This window comes from Dendrobates tinctorius, unplaced genomic scaffold, assembly GCF_039654945.1.
Source record: "Dendrobates tinctorius isolate UK_male_01 unplaced genomic scaffold, ASM3965494v1 ptg000158l, whole genome shotgun sequence".
In the NCBI taxonomy this organism is placed as follows: domain Eukaryota; kingdom Metazoa; phylum Chordata; class Amphibia; order Anura; family Dendrobatidae; genus Dendrobates; species Dendrobates tinctorius.
Window position 1 is genome coordinate 27,298,183 of NW_027361825.1, and position 23,029 is coordinate 27,321,211.

At 43.6% G+C, this 23,029-nt stretch overlaps 1 protein-coding gene across 1 annotated transcript in view; it reads left to right on the forward strand.

Moving 5' to 3' along the window:
• Positions 1-6,619: 6,619 nt before the first annotated feature.
• The window catches only part of LOC141052001 (cytochrome P450 2H2-like), a 43,352-nt gene continuing 26,942 nt past the window's right edge, over positions 6,620-23,029 (forward strand). Inside the window, exons 1-4 of the mRNA XM_073549165.1 lie at positions 6,620-6,909; positions 9,731-9,893; positions 12,436-12,585; positions 12,670-12,830. Of these exons, the coding sequence (XP_073405266.1) occupies positions 6,730-6,909; positions 9,731-9,893; positions 12,436-12,585; positions 12,670-12,830 (654 nt within the window). The 5' untranslated portion in view covers positions 6,620-6,729. The remainder of the gene's footprint in view (positions 6,910-9,730; positions 9,894-12,435; positions 12,586-12,669; positions 12,831-23,029) is intronic.

Here is a 23,029-nt window from a genome sequence, read left to right on the forward strand (position 1 = left end):
CCCGCACTTCACCTTTACTGGCCATGTGCGATGTCTGTAAAGAAAAAAAAATTATTACACATTTCTAGAGGCAGCAGCTAAACTTACCCAAAGACAACAATATCCTCACCTCACGATCAGCTTGGGCCAGTTCTTGCCGAGATGGCGAATACACCGATCCAGAAGAATACATGATGAAATTTAAACAAAAAATACATTAGTACATAATAAATTGTACAGGACACACACACATTATGTTGACGAATACTCACATTTTGGCTGCTGAAGCTTGAATCCAAGGCTCTTGTCTGGTCTTCTATTCAAGGCTGTCTGTAGCTGCTCTTATCTTCAAGGCTGTAGTGGTGTGGCTCTGAAGACACCTTCTTTTATCAACAATCCTTCCAAACAATGTTGCTTGTTTAGGGGGAGGTTTAAACAACTGTCTAGACATTGTTTACTCAAATCACGTGCGCGCACAAAGCGCTGACGTGCGCTCATCCAAGTGCACGCCAGCAACCCCATAGACTGTAATGCTATTTTTGGGCGCACACCGTGCGCACACATGAGCTCGCGATTTTTTTAACGATGTAGGCGGAGCAAAAATGCAACATGTAGCGTACGGCGAGTCTGGGCGCACACCTGGAAAATGCGCAGCGCACACTAAACGCTGATGAGCGCGTGCAATCGCAAGACCCCGCGACCACCATATTAGAGATAGGGGAACATTGCGCGTGTGCCCGATAATGCACGATGCGCTGCACGCTAGTGTTAAACCAGCCTAAGTAAGGTAATCTTCTCTGATGAATCTAATTTTCAGCTTTGCGCAATATCTGGTCATCTAATGGTTAGACGGAGACCTGGAGAGGCGTACAAGCCACGGTGTCTTGCACCCACTGTGAAATTTGGTGGAGGACCGGTGATGATCTGGGGATGCTTCAGCAAGGCTGGAATTGGGCAGGTTAATCTTTGCAAAGGACGTATGAATCAAGTTGCATACAAGGTTATCCTGGAAAACAGTTGATTCCTTCTGCTCAGGCAATGTTCCCCAACTCCGAGGACTGTTTTTTCCAGCAGGACAATGCACCATGCTACACAGCTAGGTCAATCAATGTGTGGATGAAGGACCACCACATCAAATCCCTGTCATGGCCAACCCAATCTCCAGACCTGAACCCCATTGAAAACCTCTGAAATGTAATCAAGAGGAAGATGGATAGTCACAAGCCATCAAACAAAGAAGAACTGCTTCCATTATTGTATGAGGAGTGGCATAAGGTCACCCAAAAGCAGTGTGACAGACTGGTGGAAAGCATGCTAAGACCCATGAAAGCTGTGATTAAAAATCATGGTTATTCCACAAAATATTGATTTCTGAACTCTTCCTGAGTTAAAACATTAGTATTGTTGTTTCTAAATGATTATGAACTTGTTTTCTTAGCATTATGTGAGATCTGCAAGCTCTGCATTTTTTGTTATTTTGACCATTTCTCATTTTCTGAAAAAAAAAAAAAATACAAAATTTAGTGCTTGGAAATTCGGAGACATGTTGTCAGTAGTTTCTAGAATAAAAGAGCAATTTACATTTTACTCAAAAATATGCCTATAAAGAGAAAAATCAGACAAACTGAAAATTTTGCAGTGGTCTCTTAATTTTTGCCAGAGCTGTATACGTGTGTGTGTGTGTGTGTGTGTGTGTGTGTGTGTGTGTGTGTGTGTGTGTGTGTGTGTGTGTGTGTGTGTGTGTGTGTGTGTGTGTCTGACATTATATGTTCTATATGTATATATATATTCTATGTATTCTATTCTAACCTCTCACTATGTGATTTTACTTAACTTAACGCGGCACATGAATTGCCGGCTTTTATTCCATCTTTTACTGAATGTTACCAACTTTTTCTGATTTTAAGAAAAATGCTTGTGTTACCGATCTTGGACCCTTGTGTACCATATTCGTGCAGAATTGATGTTTGGCGATCGTTTTCCGCACATATTCGTCATCTCCATTCGGGTCATCAGGGTGAGGGTGAATTGCCACTACCCCATAACCACAATGCCGTATTATAACCTATCTCCATTAATGAATAATAGCACAAAAGCTTTGTTGGCAATTCAAAATAAATATAAGAAAATAAGCTTTTCACTAATGGTTAATTGATTATTATTAGAATGCTGTTGGACATGATACAAGATTGTTTGTATGTATGTATGACGTTACTTCAGGACACCACAGAGGCGCAGTAATGTTCTTTGATTGTGCCACATGAAACATGGTGCTGATATTCCTCCGACTTTCTTCAGTGCGCATGTGCGAGTAAAATCCCTTTGTACTGACTCTACTATTGCCTGTGCAGCTGGTGACAGAGAGATGACACGCAGTACATGCTCGGTAACATCCTAGATACGTTGAGAATGGCATGTATACTAACTGGGTATTGACCACAGCAATGCACACCTGCGTGAGGGATCCGATATTAATCCAATACACATGATAACATCTGATGATGATTCTAATGAGCAATCTGCACTGTGTAATTTATACCTTACTGTCATTTGGCACTTTACAGCACAGGCACTTTTATATTGATGTATTAACGGCACATGTTATATGAGAATATGAAAACACTGTCATATTGTATTATATATGACTATTGCACTAATTGTATCTTATCAATTAGTACCTACATATACTTGTATGCACATGTGTTTTCACTGCTTGGGAAAGGCTTTTGGAAGCCAAAATGTCACCACGCCATGTGGACCTAAACAAAAGGCCACCTTTAACTTTTGAAAATGTTGTATTTCGGATTCCCATTTTTTATTCTTACCTATCATCTATCTATTATCTATCTATTGTAAGATGGCCACTGGACAGGTCCTTGAGGGGAGATATGTGTCATCACGGCTGTTAGCTGCGGTGATGTGAGCTCGGAGGTATGCTCCAGCACATATAGTGCTGAGAGAGTAATTTGGCCATTCCAGGGCCAGGTTTACAAGCAGTCAGAAGAGATGGGTGGGAATGACCGCTCACATATCCCAATCCCAGGGGCGTGGTTTGGCAGATAAAATGGAGGCCGAGTGTTTCATTCAGTGTCTGAGTTTGGAGAGGTGTGGCTCTCCTGCGTGGTGGTCTGTGGTAAGGCCTAAAGAACCAGACACTATCCTAAGCGGGTGGACTTTTTCTTTTATATTTTCACTTCGTGCCGGAAAAGGCTACATTTTGTTTTGCCATCTGGAGCAGTTTATGAACTGAGTGAGTACTATCCTCTACACTATCTATCTATTCATCTATCTATCTATTTGTAAAAGAATTTGACATCACAAAAAGCTGAAAAATCCAAACAGAATCATAGCTAAATCATGTGAAATAATAAATATACATTATTAACCCAGCTAGGGTTCAGGACAGTGTAGGACACACTGCAAAACAACTGAAATAGCCACAAACAAAGCGCAATGCAAAAAAGTCCAAAGGTAGTATTAGTACAGCAAAAGTGAAAAAACTTTATTTAGGACATACAGGTAGGCAGCAAAACAGGCTAAAAAGTGACAAACAATATCTGTAAAAATAGCAGTGGGACAGTGGGAGGTGACTCCAAAGGTTTATAATATCACAATTGTATGAAAAAACCTATATACATGGCCAGCAGATATTAATAAAGGAGTTATATAAGATGCATACAGTAATGACCCTGATTGATTACACTAGGGCCCATATAAAACCATGGTGAATGCATTATGACAAATAAATGGTGACTAACAGGCTGTTTTATAAATTATGGTCAAATAGACCAGCATTATGTAACAGATAAATATATAAATGGTATCCAGACTGTCAGTCACCACAGTAAACAAGTCAAACTGACCTATCATCATAGTGAATGAATAGACCCTGTCAGGGCCGGACTGGGACTAAAATTCAGCCCTGGCATTTTAAGTTACACAGGCCCACTAGTCACATGGTGACTATATAATATCTTTGTACACTTGTAGTTTACAAGAAGTGAGAGGAGATTAACACGACTATATAACATGTAGTCAGAGCTGTGCCCAGTATTTCAGCTCAGTCCTATTTATTGCTTTTAGGTACAGTACTCCTCCCAAATCTCTGTCCCCTTTTGTATGCATGATTACAGAATTCCTGGCAGAACTGCTCTCTATTGGGCAACCAGACCCCCTGGTCATAGCCGCCCGTATCATACCTCCCAACTTTTGAAGAAGGGAAAGATGGACAAAGACTGCAAATTTTGGCCACGCCCAGCCACACCCATTTCACAACTAGTCACACCCATGTCCACACCTAATCGCACCCATTTAGCACTGCTGATCACACTGACTGGTACTGAGGGCACAGTGGCTGGCATTATGGGCACACTGACTGGCACTAAGGAAGAGAGAAAACAGAGAGAGAGAGAAAAAAGAAAACAGAGAGCGAGAAAGAAAGGGGAAAGAAAGAAAGAACAGTGAAAGACAAAGAAAGAACAGTGAGAGACAGAGAAAGAACAGAGAGAGAAAGAAAGAGGGGAAAGAAAGAACAGAGAGAGAAAGAGAAAGAACAGAGAGAGAAAGAAAGAAGGAAAGAACAGAGAGAAAGAGAGGAAAGAAAAAGAAAGAAAGAGGGGAAGAAAGAACAGAGAGAGAAAGAAAGAAAAAGAGAGAAAGAAAGAAAGATTCTACAAAGATACTATAGCAGCCCGGCTCCCATTGTAGTGCCCACCTGAGCCTCCCGGTGCAGGACATATCATGATCCGCTCACATAGCCGGCATCCCCGATTCCAAAGCGATCCTGCTGTCTGCGCTGTCGGAGGACATGGTGATGGATCTGAAGCATTCCTGGTTCCGTCACAATCTCCTCAAGAAATTATCTCATTTCCAGTCAGCTTCCAGCACATCACTTCCGGTGGAACGTCATGTGTGTGTGTTTTAAAATGCTCCTCGGGGCTCCGCAGTGTACTCCTGTGTCCGTGGGAAAAGCCCGCTTTGTATGCTTCGTACATGCGCGGCTCCTCTCCGCACACCTCGTACACGCGCGGCTCCGCTCCGTACACCTCGTACACGCGCGGCTCCGCTCCGTACACCTCGTACACGCGCGGCTCCGCTCCGTACACCTTGTACACGCGCGGCTCCGCTCCGTACACCTCGTACACACTGTAAATCCTGACCCCACACATACTTACCTCAACCAGCACCATGACAACAGCAAAGCAGAGTCTTGCAGACGGTAGAGGCTGAGCGCACAGGACCTGTGATGAGGTCACAGGAGGGGCGGAGTCAGGGGTGACATGATCGGGGGTCTGGACAAAGGCTCCTGATCATGTGACCCCCTGACTCCTCCCCTCCTGTGACCTCATCACAGGTCCTGCGAACAGAGCGAGCAGGCAAGCGAGTGCGACGCTGTGAGTGGCTGCGGGGGGGAGGGGGTCTCATGCTAAGGCGAGGATGGGGGGCGTGGCGGCTTCTCTCCCTGCAGTGCGGGAGGAACTTGGAAACTATCACCGCCATGCCCGCAGAGGGCCGGCGGCAGGAGAAACAGTGGCCGCAGCAGCTGGCAAGCGGCCACCCGCGGCCCACGTGACAGCGGCCCAGCGGGAAAATGCCCGGTTGGTTATATTGCCAATCCAGGCCTGGACCCTGTGGAGGTAAATGGCCACCTAGGGCCTACACCCATATGGAAAACAAATGTTAAATGCATGGCCAAGGTTGCTGCTGCAGAGAAGATCACATACCAGGATTGGCGACTCCACACAGCCCACCGCTAACCCCAACGTGCGTTTCGGAACAATTACTTCCTCAGTGGGCATCAGATATAAACCACGTTATGGCTATTTATAGCAGACATACAAAGAATCCAGCCACTCAGCGCCGCGCCAAGATCCCGCCCACCTTTCAATTACCTCCTCAGCATCTGTGGCTGACACAGAAGGGGCCCCGCGAAGTCAGACAACAGACTGCAGGTGGAAGTGAAGGAGGCGGAAGCAAGGCGAAGCCGCGCTTGCGCGGTAGCGCAACAACACGTAGCGGCCATGTTGGATGAGGGCAAATGCCTGAAAACACATAGGAATTGTATGCAAATACGTAATAGAGCGATCAAAACATATAAGGCGACACATGGCAAGTAAATACATGAGAATTCAGGATGTAAACCTATATGTGAAGCCAGAAATAGCTAAACAGGAGAACACATTGCAGAACATAGAAGCGCTGATAAGCAATATTACTCCCAGATCCCATATTAAACCAAGAGGACATATACATTATAATGGTCAGGATAATAGTTTAGGTGTATATATACACATATAACTAAATGGTATAGAAAGCCATAATAATAATACAAACCACAAGCGGCATAAATATATTGTTAAAACACTCGCAATTGCATCACAATAGAAAATAATAATATTATCCACAGTTATTCCTGACCAAGGATTGAAAGAGTTTGGACTTTTTTGCATTGCGCTTTGTTTGTGGCTATTTCTATTACAGTCTCAATTTCTGCTTCTTTGTACTAGTATACAGTTCCCTATTATACACATTTGTGCTATTATTATTTGCTCTTTTGGAGTCTCTCTGTCCTTTTTCTGAATGCAGCTCTTGTTGATATTCGGAAGTCGCCCCTCTTTTGGGAAAGAAGGCCCCTGGATGTTACATAACACTATTATCCTTGGAACTGAGAATCCTGAAACGAGACACCGAGCAAACACAACACTGACACAATTTTCTCAGGCTGTTCTCTCTGAAGCTGGGACCTTCAGGATGGGGATGAGCATAGGGGCGACACTTCTCCTTACTACTGCTGTAACTATCCTGATTTACCTTTTTAAAGTTTGGAAGAAGAATGAGCCAAGAAATCTCCCCCCGGGACCCCGACCTCTGCCGCTACTGGGGAATATCTTCCAGGTCAACCTCACAGAACTGCACAAGGATTTGGTTAAGGTAAAGCGGATTGTATCTACAGCGAGACTGAAGGAGTTGGGAAGACATAGAAAAACAAAGCTACAGAAACAGCGCCACCTCTGTCCATAGGCTTTGTCTAGTACTGCTGCTCAGTTCATGGCATAATCTGTAACAAATCAGGCTAGATCTGCACTGGGGGCAGATTGTTGTTCTTGGACGGCTATTTTGACACACTTCCAGCGCTCTTCCAGCCTGATTTGCATATAACTTTCATGCTTGATTTCTCATGACTGGCACATCAGATGTCTACATAAAAGGTGTCTTTTTTATTGGGGGGACGAGTGCCTAGCCAGCCAGGCTGCTGCTTCAATTTACAAAAATGTGATGACAGCTTACCTTTAAGGCTCCGTGTCCACTATTGAGGACTAATGGCCACGTGCATTCATCTATTTATATAATTGCCTTGTAATGTTTTCATTTCCTGTTCTGTCACCGTATCCCAGAATTCCAAGCGGAGGAAGTTCACCGACCGCTTTATTGGGACACCCAAGTGATGGGTGTCTCAATATGGAAACTGCTGCTGGTACCAACCTTTTGCGCAGTACCATCAGTGGAACACCATCGCACCACACACACACACTCAATACGCTGTACGCATCACACACTCACACTCTCACATGCACACACACACTCTCAGACTCACACAATCTCACACTCTCTCACACTCACACACTCACACTAACTCACACTCACTTTCACACTCAGATTCACTCACTCTCACATGCACACACTCACTCTCACACTCAGACTCACACACTCAGACACTCACACTCTCACACTCACGCAGCCTCTTGCGCGTTACCACCAGCGGGACACCATCGCACTGCGCCTGCGCTAATTCCGGGCAGGCGCAGTGAATCATTCAGCTGATCCCGGCGGCAGATGCGCGACGTGTCTACAGGCAGAGGAAGCCGGTCACATTAAAGGGATTTTCCCACAAACAAAAGTTCATTTTAAAAATTATCTATGTCTGACCGTGTACGGAGCATACCACATCTCCTGGGCAGGGGAGGAAGCAAAAGACAAGACTGACATTACAGCAGGGGATCACAGAGGATTCATTTTGTGAGGTAAAATATTTCACTGACTGTTTTTAAACAATATTTTACCTCACAAAATGTATCCTCTGCGATCTCCTGCTGTAATGTCAGTATTGTCTTTTGCTTCCTCCCCTGCCCAGGAGCTGTGGTATGTTCTGTACACGGTCAGACACAGGGGTGAGAGAGACAGAGCACAGGGGGGAGACAGCTCAAACGGGACAGCACATGAGGGGAGAACACTGCACAGGAAGGAGAGAGACAGCAGACAAGGGGGATAGCACATGGGGTAGACAGGTCAAAGAAGAGAGCACAGTCGGGAGAAGTCAGCACATGGGGAAAGAGAGTGGATAGGTGGGTGAGCACATGGGGGGTAGATTCTCAACACTGCAAAGCCTGCGCCCATCGTGACATTACCGCCTTCCTGATGTAATAGCATCGGGCCTCTATCTAGTGGATCATAAAAGCTTAAAAATTGATGAAAGTGTCATTTGGCAGTTGCTTAAAACGTTTTGCAAAGATTCACATAAAATTCTATTGCACCAATGTATTTGAAATAAAACATCTCTGCCAATAATTTTAATTTAAAATCTCCTACGATTTTGTGTCTATAGCTACCATGCAGAATTATCTGTCCCTGTGGTTTCTTTCTATATATAAACCCTGTCTTATCCCAACCTACTGTCATACTGCCTTCCATCTGCCCTGGATAGAAGGGTTTAAAGGAGTCTTCCAAATTTTTAACATTTCTTCCCAGCTGTGCCTTGTTTAAAAAAAAAAACAAAAAAAAATCCTCTTCCCACCCTGTCCAGGCTCAGGTTTTACTATCTGCTGCTCCTCATATTTGCTATTGTCTGCAGCACTGATATCACATTGACAGCACTGTAGCCAGTCAGTGAGCTTAGCTTATTTGAGCGAGATGACATCATGAACCGCTCGGAGCCAATGAGCTCCCTGATTGGCTGCAGCGCTGTTGAAGTGATGTCAGCACTGCACACAATAACAAAGCAGCAGCAGAGAATCAGCGTTGGATCTGGGGAGGAGGTCAATTTGTTTGTTTTTAGATCACAGTGGGAGGAACAGTGGGTTCCCAAAACGAGAAAACCTATGTAAGACAAAGGGGTGTAACTATAATAGAGGCAGGGGTTGCAGTCGCATCTGGGCCCCGGAGCTAAGAGGGCCCAAAAAGTCTTTTTAAAATAGTCCATTTGAAAAGACTATTAAAAACCTGCAATAATTAGGGGCCCCATTGGAGCTTTTGCATTGGGTCCCACGAGCTTCAAGTTACACCACTGTTAATACATGGGTTGTTTGTAGTCTGTAACTGAAGACACATAATTAAGCATTGACATTATCTCAAATAACTCAAGTCTTTTCTGATTTTACCTCTATTTGCCATTTTTCTTATATAAATGGTCGCTAATTTGATTCAGTGGCTTCTTGGCTCTGAAGACTTTTTAGGAACTCTGATGATTACCGTATGTCTTTATATTGTGCACTTTGGCGTTTTTTGACAAAAAGAAAGACCAGCAACCTGATGGCTGGATACAATCAAGATGACAGCATAGAAAACCCTGGTGGACCTATCTACACTTGCACAAGATCGATCTTCCTACCGATCGTTCATCCATCAAGTTGTCATGGCTAGAGATTGAGCCGAAGGCCATTAAATAATAATAATAAAATTCTTTTCACATTTTTAATGCACATTTTTATTCTGCGTCTTTACATCTCATTTTTCTCTATTTTCTTTATTTTTGCAGCTGAGTGAGAAATATGGCCCTGTGTACACGTTTCAAATTATTAACCTCAACTCTGTTGTAATAGTTGGATATGACACAGTAAAGGAAGCTCTCATTGACTGCGGGGATACATTTAATGACAGGGGAATAATTGAGATTTTCTCTGTTCTGTTCAGTGACTATGGTGAGTAGGACATATGTTATCTATAACATGGATGTACATATATTCCACAATTTTAGCCAGTTTTTACCATGTACATTAGTATTTTTACTATTGTTCTAATTTTTTTTAGATTGGCTGAGAAAGACTCTGAGCCTCACAGGCTCCATGAGCCTCAGGCATTTGGCTTTGGCATAGGTCTGTAGGGCAAATGCCTCATGCTTGGACAACTTCTGGCTGCATTCCTCAGGGATGTGCCTGACAAAACCTCACGCAATCTGTACCAGCAGGTTGAGGGCATTTAAGGTTGTGGTAAAGGTTGTTAGGTTTCTTTTTAAAGAAACAGTTGCAGACTGTAGGGTTTATGCTTGATAGTAGCAGATGAACCTCAGGGGCGGTGGCAGTGATGGCATTTTCTGGTCACAATTTGTAGGAAGAACACGTAAACATGCTAGAACTTCACTCCACAAGCTTTCACACAGACAAACCATTTGACTTCAGTCTTACAAATGTTAACTTTGCAGAGTCTGTAAGTTAGTGTGACTTTCACACAGACTTTAAAGTCTTAAAAGGTTTTCTGGTTTTGGAAAAAACCTTTTTCCTGGTGAAAGAGGTTTCCTTCCTACATAATAGGACTGGAACATGCACGTGACGCAGCAACCAATTTTCCACTCAAAACTTGCATCTTCTTGTTCATCGTCCCATACAGTTGACAACAGGTCTACTAGTCAAATATATGGGCTTCGTTACTTTCCAGTACCCAAAAATGTATTCTCTTCCAGGCTGATGTCTATTAAGACGCCAGTAGATTTTTCATAATTTACACCTTCTGAGGTCAACATGATTCTCAGTCCACACCACTTCAGTGACAGCCCCCAAAGAGCTGTCCCCTCCAAAAAAAGACTATTCCAGCCCCGCTAGTCTACACATAACTGTAATAGCATTCACAGACGGCTCACACAATGCTTATCTGTGACATGCTACAGACTTTTCTCAGTAATACATAACTCTTACCAACAGGTCTCTTAAGAACAAATTAAATGATCAAGTAGCAGACACCTCACACTGCATGGGGTTTCAAAATTTACCCCACCTTATAAAGGTGTTATAGGAATACAGAATACTGGAATACAGAAAATATACACAAGCTGCACCAACGGACACTTCATGAAAATTGGCATTTGGTGTTCGTCCACGGGCAGGGTCAGACTGAGGCACCGCCACGGGTATATGAGTTTTGGATCCAATATACTTTGATGAAAATGAACAATTAACTGATTATGTATGGTTCTCTTTTTGTGGTCCATCCTGTATAACAGTTAGGAATTATAGAGGTATGGGACGCAGAAGATGCTCTACTAGAAATTTATGTATAAATTGTCAGAAAGGTGTTACCAATTGGGATGTGTCCCTAAGCACTCGGAAAATGTTTAGAGGGTGATGACAGATTATGTAGGGTCAAGAAATGTTTTATTTATTTACAAATGTATAGGAGGAATGACAGAGAAAAGGCACAATGAAGACAACTAAGGCCTGTTTCACATTTCAGTTATTTGATGTCAGTCAAAATCCGCCAGGTTGTGAAAAAACGGATCCGTTTCCGTTGTGGCACAAACGGATGCCACTGGATCCGTTTTTTGACGGATCCGCTGTAGCAGCTAGTAACTGAAAATTAAAGGAACACGAGTCTGGGAGGAGAGGGAGAGAGAGAGAGATATCTTCCGCCAGAACAGAATTTGGGGTTAAAGTTCTGGCAAGGAAATTCTTCCGGGCATGCTCAGTGTAAAAAAAGTGGATCCGTTGCTGGATTCCGTCTATTAACGGTTGGCAACGGATCCACCGCCCATAGGGGACCATTATAACAAATGGCGGATAGCAGCGGATCCATTGCTATCCGCAGTTTTGACGCAGGCAAAAAATGTTTCATTGTCCGTCCACTCAAGACAGCGGACGCCAAAATTGTGGCGGATCCGTCAAAAAACGGATATAACGGATGACCATCCGTCAAAATCCGCCGCTAATGAAAGTCAATGGGAAAAAAAACGGATCTCTCAAAAAAAATGGCAGATCCGTTTTTTTTTGCAAAATGGCGGATTTTGACTGATGGCAACAAACGGAAATGTGAAACAGGCCTAAGAAAACGTTATTGAAAGTACTTATTTCACCGAAAATTCATGTAGTTATTTTCTAATATAGACATGACAGAAGCAGAAACCTGTTCCGCTTAGGATTCGGGGTAGGGCATTTAGATGCCATAAGGTATGGTCCTTTGACAATGACCCCTCTATTAGAAAAGAGACAATCAATGTTTGCCACTGCTGATAAAAATTCTCCAGCAATAGATGATTGAGACATCATATTAGTACACCTTGTAGCATAACTTTAGATCGCAGCCTGGCCACTCGACATGTTCCTGTAATATTTTGGCATGCAGTTAAGAGATATTTGTAATTTTTTCGACAGAACTAAATATTTGTCTCCAAAATATGAAGCTGATAAGGAGCTAGCCTAAAACTGGTGCTGATTCTGTGAGCTCTGGTCTTAATCTTTCTCTACCATGTTCTAGGGATCGTTATGAGCAATGGTGAGAGGTGGAAAGCGATGAGACGATTCTCACTGATGACCTTGAGAAATTTAGGCATGGGCAAGAGGAGTGTTGAAACGAGGATACAAGAGGAGGCCCAGTGTCTTAGAGAAAGGATTATGCAAATCAATGGTGAGTGAAAAATAAATTCATGTTTTTACGTTAACAATCAACAATTGATACCCTGTAAGCTTTTATAAATTACTTTAATTGCAGATACGTCATTTAACCCAACTTACATTCTTGGACTTGCTGTTTCTAATGTTATATGTTCTATTGTGTTTGGTGAGCGATATGACTATGAGGACAAGAAATTTCTGAAGCTTTTATCTTATAACAGAGAAATCTTCAAACGGCTGAATTCTTTCGCTGGCCAGGTACATATTTTTTGTGATTCTCAATGACCCAGCTTCATGGGTAATATTGCAATATGTCTTTCCCACCACAAAAGAGCAAAACACTTAGTTTCTGTTATAGGAATATTGCAGACTTCATTTTTTTTTTGCTATTTATTGTTACGTTAAAAAGACATTTGGACAGTACCCAAGGGCACTTTACCACAAGGGATCCATAGGTTCTTCACAATTTAGTGCACTCATGAAAATTTCCACAAGGATGCCATAAATTGTTGACCATTTGGCACTCTTCCAAAAGTTAAAATGATGGACCTGATAAGAAAATAAAAAAGTTTAATGATGGTCAGGCCGGACTGGGGCAAAAAAAGTAACTCTGCCACAAAAATCCCACCAGCCCACATACTACAACACATCCCACCACATCCAATCAGTTGATTTTTATTTACTTACTACAGCAGTTTGTTTGTTTTTTTCAGCGCTGGAGTGGTGCTTCAAATGTAAGCCACCTAACCCCAGTGATATTCTCACCCTCCGGCATCTTCCCCGCTTTTCAGCATCGTTCCAGTCCCATAGCGCCATTTTGTAAGTGCAGCTTCTGACAACCGGAAGTCACAAGTTACATCACAAGCTCTCAATACAAGGTTATGAGAGCCAGAAAGAAGCTCTCATAGACTTGTACTGAAAAGTGGCCTCCGCGCCACTCCATGAAACACTAGAGCTGCGAGCAGGTCACTTTTCACAGGAGACGAACCAATACAATGCTGGAGACCGATGAAGGCAGCAGAAGATGAGTATGAGACAGGTTTTCCAAGATATATTTTTGTTTGGCCATAGAATTGTAAAAAAACAAACCAATAATAACAATCTAGAAGTGCAATGCAGCCTCTCTGACAACAAGACAGAAGTACCGTATATATACAGAATAAGGCCCTGTTCACATGTTCCGTATTTTACATCAGTATTTGTAAATCACAACCAGGAGTGGGTGATAAAAACAAAAGTGGTGGCATGTTTCTATTAGACTTTTCCTCTAATCACTCCTGGTTTTGGCTACAAATACAGATGTAAAATACTGAACGTGTGAACATGGCCTTAATACAAATACTGAGAATTGCACCCAGTGTACAGGACAGGAGGAATGGTACTGTGCAGATTGTGCGTGTGGTGTCTCCACATGTTTTACTATATGTGTTTACGCTACCAAAACGTGGACTATGTTGTAGTATGTCCTGTGGAGCTGTGATATAGTTATTTAGTGGGTCCTGCGCCTGTGTATATAATTTGGTGTGGGGCATCCACACCATATACAGAGCTCCACTCTATATACAAAGCATGGTATGGAGAGGTGTGTATATTGTACAGTGTAGAGATGTGCCTGTGTATATAGTATAGAGTCCACACCATCTAATATACACACAGCAATGTATAATATACACATATCTACACGATAAATATACACAGCACTATACTATATGCTATTTAGACAAGTCCTCGCTATATACTTAAAAGGAACCTGTCAGCAGGAAAGTGCACCGCAACCTACACACACTGTCAGGTCGGCGCCGTTATACTGATTACAATGATACCTGGTTGATGAAATCTGTCCTTTGGTTGCTGTTTAATTTTTATTTTAAGTTTTGAGTTAATGATATGCTCGTGCTCCAGTGCTGTGAGGGGGTCTTTATGTGATCTCTCACTGACCTGCCCCTCCCAGTTTACATGCCCTGTTGGACATAATATACCAGTAGTGGTCCTTGGGCATGACTACTAACACTATAGTAAATACCTCAATAAATATGAGAATGTCATGAACAACGAGAGTCATGCCGGCTCGGACATCGCCCAGATTAACACGGTCCGCGTCAGATGTTGAGGAACCAGGACAATCTGATGATAAATGGGCTACTGGAACATCCATTCATGGACAAGGCAAGAGAATCTGGATCTGATGAAATGCTACTATAACAACAGACCAAATGAGAGAGGATATATGAAGCATATGAGGAAACTCTGGATGGATAAAAGACCTGCATGTCCAGTAACTGAGAAACAACTAGTCACCCAACGTTTCAATATCATAAAGCAAAAGCTATTATGACAACTTGAGATTGATCAACTGCACTTCACATAAAGACATGGAAGAACAACATGTGCAACCCCCTGAAGATCTTGACCCAATTAGAGAGAACGGCAGCTGATCTGAAACAGAAGATCTTAGATAAACTCAAAAACATCAATACCCAAGATCGACTGCCAAGGCTCCACAAAGAATCATAACCAGACAGTATGCTAGAAGATGCCAATAGAGCACTTGCATCAATATCTACCACCGCCATAACTCAAACTAATGAACTGATCTATGCTACTGCCTCAACAATCATGGAGATGCTTGGCTGTACAACCAGCAAGAACAACAGAAGTATGTGCCCCCCTTGGAAAAGAAGACTGGAGACAAAGATCAAGGTGACATGAAGGGAAGTCAGCCAATTAACAGAAATACAGAAGGGTGTAAAGATCAAGAATAAGACCAAGCTGGCCAAGTACAAAGGCCTGACCCCAACTGAAGCCCTAGAGCCTGCTAAACAAAGGTTCACAGCACTCACTGCATGACTAGGGAGATACTCTAGAGAAGCTGAGGTCAAGAAAATAAATGCGCTGTTCTCCAGAGAACCATCCAAGGTGTACTCCTAACTGCAGAGTAACAGCACAAAGGCTGTAACTCCACCAATAGCAGAGACTGAACAATACCGGAGAAACATATGGGAGAAGGAAAAAACACAAACCAGTGCAATGTGGCTGCAAGATCTGAGAATGAAACACAGCAACCACCTAGGGCAAGAACCAGTCACCATTACAGAAGCATTCCAACAAAAATGGAAACACACTGTAGCGTCATAACATGCAAACATGAAATCCGAAAAATGAATTGCATTACTGCATTAGAAGTATGAAAAATTGAGAAAGTTTAGCGCATAAAATGGCCAATTTTACCTGGAAGCCATGGAAAGGCATTTCTCGTTTTCCAGGACCCTATCTATGCCAATCCTCGCTTAGACTGAAGTCCTCATCTGAATGGAAACCTATACAAATCCTCTGTTTAGACTGAAGTCTATATCTCTGTGGAGGGGTAGTGGCCCTGCTTTAATTAAAACCGCCTGCGGCTAACAGGTGGAGTGCTCAGTCAGAAGATTAATGAATACAGATTTCAAAAACTGACCGTTACATCCAAGCCTAAGCATAGTGTGAACAGGTGCTTAACCTAGAGTCACCAACTCATATACATTCAAACAAAAACGGAAGCACACTGTAGCACCATAACATGCAAACATGAAATATGAAAAATGAATTGCATTACTGCATTAGAAATATGAAAAATTGAGAAAGTTTAGCACATAAAATGGCCAATTTTACCTGGAAGCCATGGTAAGGCATTTCTCATTTTCCAGGACCCTATCTATGCCAATCCTCGCTTAGACTGAAGTCCTCGTCTGAATGGGAACCTATACAAATCCTCTGTTTAGACTGAAGTCTATATCTCTGTGGAGGGGTAGTGGCCCTGCTTTAATTAAAACCGCCTGCGGCTAACAGGTGGAGTGCTCAGTCAGAAGATTAATGAATACAGATTTCAAAAACTTACCATTACATCCAAGCCTAAGCATAGTGTGAACAGGTGCTTAACCTAGAGTCACCAACTCATATACATTCAAACAAAAAAGGAAGCACACTGTAGCACCATAACATGCAAATATGAAATATGAATAATGAACTGCATTACTGCATTAGAAATATGAAAAATTGAGAAAGTTTAGCGCATAAAATGGCCAATTTTATGTGTACCTGGAAGCCACGGTAAGGCATTTCTTGTTTTCCAGGACCCTATCTATGCCAATCCTTGCTTAGACTGAAGTCCTCATCTGAATGGGAACCAATACAAATCCATCAGCCACCTCCTCTACATGGATGACATCAAGCTGTATGCGAAAAACGAACGAGACATCAATTCAATGATCCACCTGACAAAGATCTACATGCGAAGACATCGGGATGTCCTTTGGACTGGAGATATGTGACTGGTTGGTAATAAAGAGAGACAAGGTAGTCAAGACTGATGGAGTAGAATTACCAGCAGAACACATAGCAGATGTACAGACATTCTGCAAGTATCTCAGCATCCCGCAGAGATACGGTAACCATGATGAGGAGGCAAGGAAATCAGCAACATCCAAATACCAACAAAGGGTAAGACAGGTCCTGAAGAGCCAGCTCAATGGGAAGAATAAAATCTGTGCCATCAATACATATGCCCTGCCAGTTATCAGTTACCCTGCTGGCATAGTATGCTGGCCAAAAGAAGAGATGGAAGCTGCAGATGTGAAGACACGAAAGCTCCTCACAATGCATGAAGGTTTCCACCCTAAGTCTAACACCCAAAAATTGTATACCAACAGAAAAGAAGGTGGTTGAGGCTTGATAAGCATCCAAGCCACTATCAAGGATGAAACAAGAAGTATTCAAGAATACATCAGAAAAATGGCACTAATAGATGAGATGCTGAGAGAAAGCCTAAGGCAGCAACAACATTAGATCTGGATGGAAGAACAGGAATTTGAAGCACCATGGCAAAACAAGCCGTTGCATGGGATGTACCATCAACAGATAATGGAGGTGGTTGACAAGGAGTAATCCTACCAATGGCTGGAGAAAGCTGGACTCTGAGACAGCACAGAGGCACTAGTCATATTGCCACAAGAGCAAGCACTAAGTACCAGATGCATAAAAGCAGGAATCTACCACACAAGACAAGACCCAAGGTGCAGGCTCTGCAAAGAAACCTCAGAAACAGTCCAACACATAGTAGCATGATACAAAATGCAAGCAGGAATAGCGTATACGGAACGCCACAACCAAGTAGCGGGAATTGTATACAGGAACATCTGTGCAGCATATGGGCTAAGTCCCCCTGAGTCCAGGTGGGAGACCCCAGAGAAAGTGGTGTAGAATGAAAGGACTAAAATCCTGTGGGACATCAAGATCTAGATGGATAAGCAGGTGTTGGCTAACCAACCAGATATCGTGATAGTAGACAAGGATCAGAAGACAGCAATGATAATAGATGTGGCCGTGCCAAGTGACAGCAATATCAGAAAGAAGGAATATGAGAAGCTGGAGAAATACCAGGGCCTCAAAGGAGAACTGGAGAAGATGTGGAAGGTGAAGGCAACAGTGATTCCAGTGGTGATAGGAGCATTTGGTGCAGTGACCCCAAAGTTGGGAAAATGGCTACAACAGATCCCAGGAGCAACATCTGAACTCTCTGTCCAGAAAAGCGCAATGCTCGCAGATCCCTCAAACTCCCAGGCCTCTGGTAGAGGACCCGAGAATGAGAAAAGACAGCAAAGACCATCCACAGTGGGGGATGAGAAGGAAGTATATATATTTTGTTAGCATGTAAAATAGGGGGCTGGTTAGTGAGGGATCAGTGACCTGTCAGAAGGCCATACTGATGAATACCTAAGCACCACATGAAGATCCCCCGCAGGCCACACTGAAGGACAAGCATATCATTAACTCAAAACTGAAAATACAAATTACACAACAACCACAAGACGGATGTCATCACCAGGTATCATTTTAATCAGTATAACGGCGCCAACCTGACACTGTGTGTAGTTATTGAGCACAATCTTGCTGACAAGTTCCCTTTATGCCGGTTACGTCACATGGGACATGCCGGGGCCGACGTGTATCCATAGCACAGGACTTGCCGGGGCCGATGCATTTCCACCGCACGGGACTCGCCGGGGTCGACATGTATCCACCGCACGGGACACACCTAGACCAATGTGTATCCACCACATGGAGTGCACTGGGACTGATATATATACATTGCATATGTGATATTTGAAAGTGACATTATTGGCTGCCCACACACACACATATATAAATAAAATATATGAGAACACACATGTACGCTCACCCACACTGAAAAACACACGCACACATTGGAAAAGACACAAACATTGCAAAAGACACACATGCATGCTCATACACATGCACACATTGGCAAATATGCCCACATGCATGCTCACACACACATGAAAACACAAATGCACACTCAAAGACATAGGAAAACCACACATATGCCCGCTCACACACTTGCACGCTCAAAGACTCAGCACAGCTCAGCTTTTGAATCCAATTGAGAATCTATGGAAAGAGCTGAAAACTGCTGTTCACTAGAGTTGAGCGAAACAGGTCGGTCAGATTGAAAAGTCGCCGACTTTCGCCAAAGTCAGGTTTCGCCGATCGAAGCCCGACCCTAGCGTGAGGTCGGCCATGAGGTCGCCGATCAGCACGCCAAAGTCGCGTTTCAAATTATGCTTTCAGCGCCTTTTCTCACCCAATGATGGAGGACGCACACTGTGGGCAACGCGATGACATGCGCAGCGGCCAGCACCATCTTAGAGAAGGGCATTGAAGTGATTGGCTGGCTTTGTGTGGCGTCACAGGGGGTATAAAAGGCTGTGAACGCCGACCGCCATCTTACTCCTGCAGATCTTACAATAGGGAGAGGTGCTGCTGCTGATTCTGAACAGGGAGAGCGTTAGGCAGGGAAGAAGAAAAAAAAACTGCTTCTGCTGATAGAGATTTTCACTGTACAGTTAGTGTGCAGTGAAAGGGGAGGATTTTTCTTGTGTGCTGCAGCGCTGGTGGTGATTAGGCTGCCTTTTAAGGCTACCTGCTAGCTGCATTGCTGTGTACACACTGCTGTTCAAACTGCTTTTTTCAAAGCACTACAAATTTTATTATTTTGTCCTGGTGAGTAACTGAGTGTTCATTTTTTCACACACCGTCTAGCGGTGTACGCTCCTCACACATTAGCATGTAGCGGCTGGTATCACGGACAAATAGAAGCTATCTGGGTGTGACTCTGGGAGAAAAAGCCGAGGAGTTTGTCCGTTTTTCCAGACCTACACGTTAGAGTTGTGTCCGTTTTTCAAACAGTTTCGTATATCTGCTGTTTGAATACAGTCAAAACTAGACAGAGACAGCGTGTGTCAGTCCATATACAAATACACGGAGCTTGACAATTTTCCATACAGACACCGTCTAGCGGTGTACGATCCTCACTCACTACCTCGTACCGGCTGGTATCACGGACAAATAGAAGGTATCTGGGTGTAACTCTGGAAGAAAAAGCCGAGGAGTTTTTCCGTTTTTCCAGACCTACACCTTAGAGTCGTGTCCTTTTTTCAAACAGTTTCGTATATCTGCTGTTTGATTATGGTCTAAACTAGACAGAGACAGTGTGTGCCAGTCCGTATACAAATACACGGAGCTTGACAATTTTACATACACACACCGTACAGTGGTGTACGCTCCTCACACACTACCGTGTACCGCCTTCTAGCCTGGACAAATAGAAGCTACCTGTGTGTGACTCTGGAAAAAAAAACGAGGAGTTTTTCCGTTTTTCCAGACCTACACCTTAGAGTCGTGTACGTTTTTCAAACAGTTTTGTATATCTGTTGCTTGATTACAGTCTAAACTAGACAGAGACAGCATGTGTCAGTGCGTATACAAATACACGGAGCTTGACAATTTCACATACACACACCGTACAGCGGTGTACGCTCCTCACACACTACCGTGTACCACCTTATAGCACGGACAAATAGAAGCTACCTGTGTGTGACTCTGGAAAAAAAGCCGAGGAGTTTTTCCGTTTTTCCAGACCTACACCTTAGAGTCGTGTCCGTTTTTCAAACAGTTTCGTATATCTGCTGTTTGATTATGGTCTAAACTAGACAGAGACAGCGTCTGTCAGTCCGTATACAAATACACGGAGCTTGACAATTTTCCTTACACACATTGTATAGAGCTGTCCGATTCTCCAACAGTATTGTATATCTGCCGTTCGCATTACAGTCACTTTTATACCTAGTCAGTGTGTGTGTGTGACACTCCGTAAATACATACACGGAGATTGTTAGTTGCACAAAAATCATATACAGCTGTACACTTCTGATACAGTTCCGTATATCTGCTTGTTGGATTATGGTCCAATACATATTGTGAGAGCGTCTGTGACTAGCATAATATATACGTTGATTTAATTTGTTTAATACACCTTACACAGCTGGACGCTCCTCATACAGTACCATCTCTTTGTGTTCCAAGGTCAGGGACAGTGTTTGTGCGTGACTGTAGGGATGTGGATTTGCCAGAAACTGCTCCTCCACCCACCACGGGCAGTGCATTATTGACACCTGGAACATTGGCCCACATGTGCGATTATGCCTTGCGGATCCTAAAAAGGGACCCCCGCATTGCCAAAATGATGAGGGATGACGACTACTGGCTGGCCAGCATCCTCGATCCATGCTACAAATGCAAATTACACAACATCATGCCACAGGAGAACCTAGAGATAATATTGGCAAACAAACAAGCAACTCTGGTAACCCGTTTGTTTGAAGCTTTCCCAGCACACAGCAGCGGTGCTGGTTCTCCCACGAGCCGTAGTGGGCACAATGGAAGAGGTGTTCGTGGTGCACACAGCAGAAGTGGTGTTGGAGACAGGGGTTTAATGACCATGTTGTGGACTGATTTTTCAAGTACCGCTCACACGACTGCTAATACTGCGTCGATTAAAAGTGACAGGAGGCAGCAGTTGTCAGCTATGGTTACAAACTACTTTTCCTTCCATATCGATGTTCTCCCTCACCGGTCATTCCCCTTTGACTATTGGCCCTCTAAACTGGACACCTGGCCTGAATTGGCACAATATGCCTTACAGGAGCTCGCTTGCCCTGCTGCTAGTGTGTTATCTGAAAGAGTCTTCAGTGCTGCTGGATCAATCCTGACAGAAAAAAGGACCCGTCTGTCGACCCAAAATGTTGATGATCTAACCTTCATTAAAATGAACCATGCATCGGTTTCAAAAGATTTTGTCCCACATTCCCCTGATGATAGGTTACCAGAAAAGTGCCTCGGTTTTTCCCTCCTCTTCCTCGGACTTGCCCAATTACGCCCTTTGCAGCAGCTGAATGTCCAGCCAGCACATCTACATATGCCAATTTTTAAACCTCCCTAACTGAGCTGCCCACCCCTCCACCATCGGCTGGGGTCAAGACCTGGCGCACCTGGGCAAGTGCCGTTGCTCTGAACAGGTGGATGGGCCCACTGATGGCCGACGGCAATGGCACAGGGCCCCTCATTGTACAATACAGTGTCTCAGATGGTGGGAGGGCCCACTCGCTGTCAGACACACCAGCGTAACATGAGGGGCCCTGTGCCAGCACCGTCGACCACGATTGTGCCCCCCCTGCTTGGTCATGGCCACAGCACTTGCACGTTGCAATGCCTCTCCCTGCTCCACCGCTGTGTAGTCTATGTAGTTAAATCCTTCACAGGGACAGCCACTAGAAATTTGGTGTATTGATCAATGATGGTTAAGATGTAGCTATGGCCTGTCCTGCTGGCCTCTACCTTCAGATGATCAATGGCTACCATTTGAAATGGAAGTCAACTTACAAGCGGATGCAGTGGTGGTTTATGATCACCTTTCACAGTTGTGATAATCACAGACGTGTGACATTCCTGCCACCATTTTTCAATGTCTCCTCTCATGCCAATCCAATAGAATCGCCTGTGGCTTCTGTCTTTTGCACTCCAAAATGACCAGACACATAATGATAGGCAGTGAGGACCATGGGTACATCTCTCCCTGTGATCACAATTTGATGGAGACGAGTAACGGTGATGTGATCCACTCTACTGCGATAAAGCAATCCTTTCTTCACAAAGAACCTTTTTCACTTTCTCCACAGACACAGTAATTGAGGGTCTGCATCGCCTCTGCAACTTATACCAGGAGGTTTCCCCACGATGAGTAATTCCAAAATTTCTGCTAACACTCGACTTTGCGCCTATACTTGTATCCATGTAGTTTCCAGTAGCGGAGATTCTTGACTGGCTTACTGAGATTGAAATATATACGAAGATTTAAAAGTACCACAACACTGTATACTGGTGTACGCTATGAATGCCTTTCCCTTTTTCTACTTTTGTAATTCTGGTGTAATACATAGTGAGCCTGTGAGTGTCTGTGTCTGACTCCAGAAGTATAGACAGAAATTTAACCCTAGACTGGACACACCTGGTATGTGCTGATACAGTATCTTGTTTCAAAAATTTGTATTAAGGTATCATCTGTT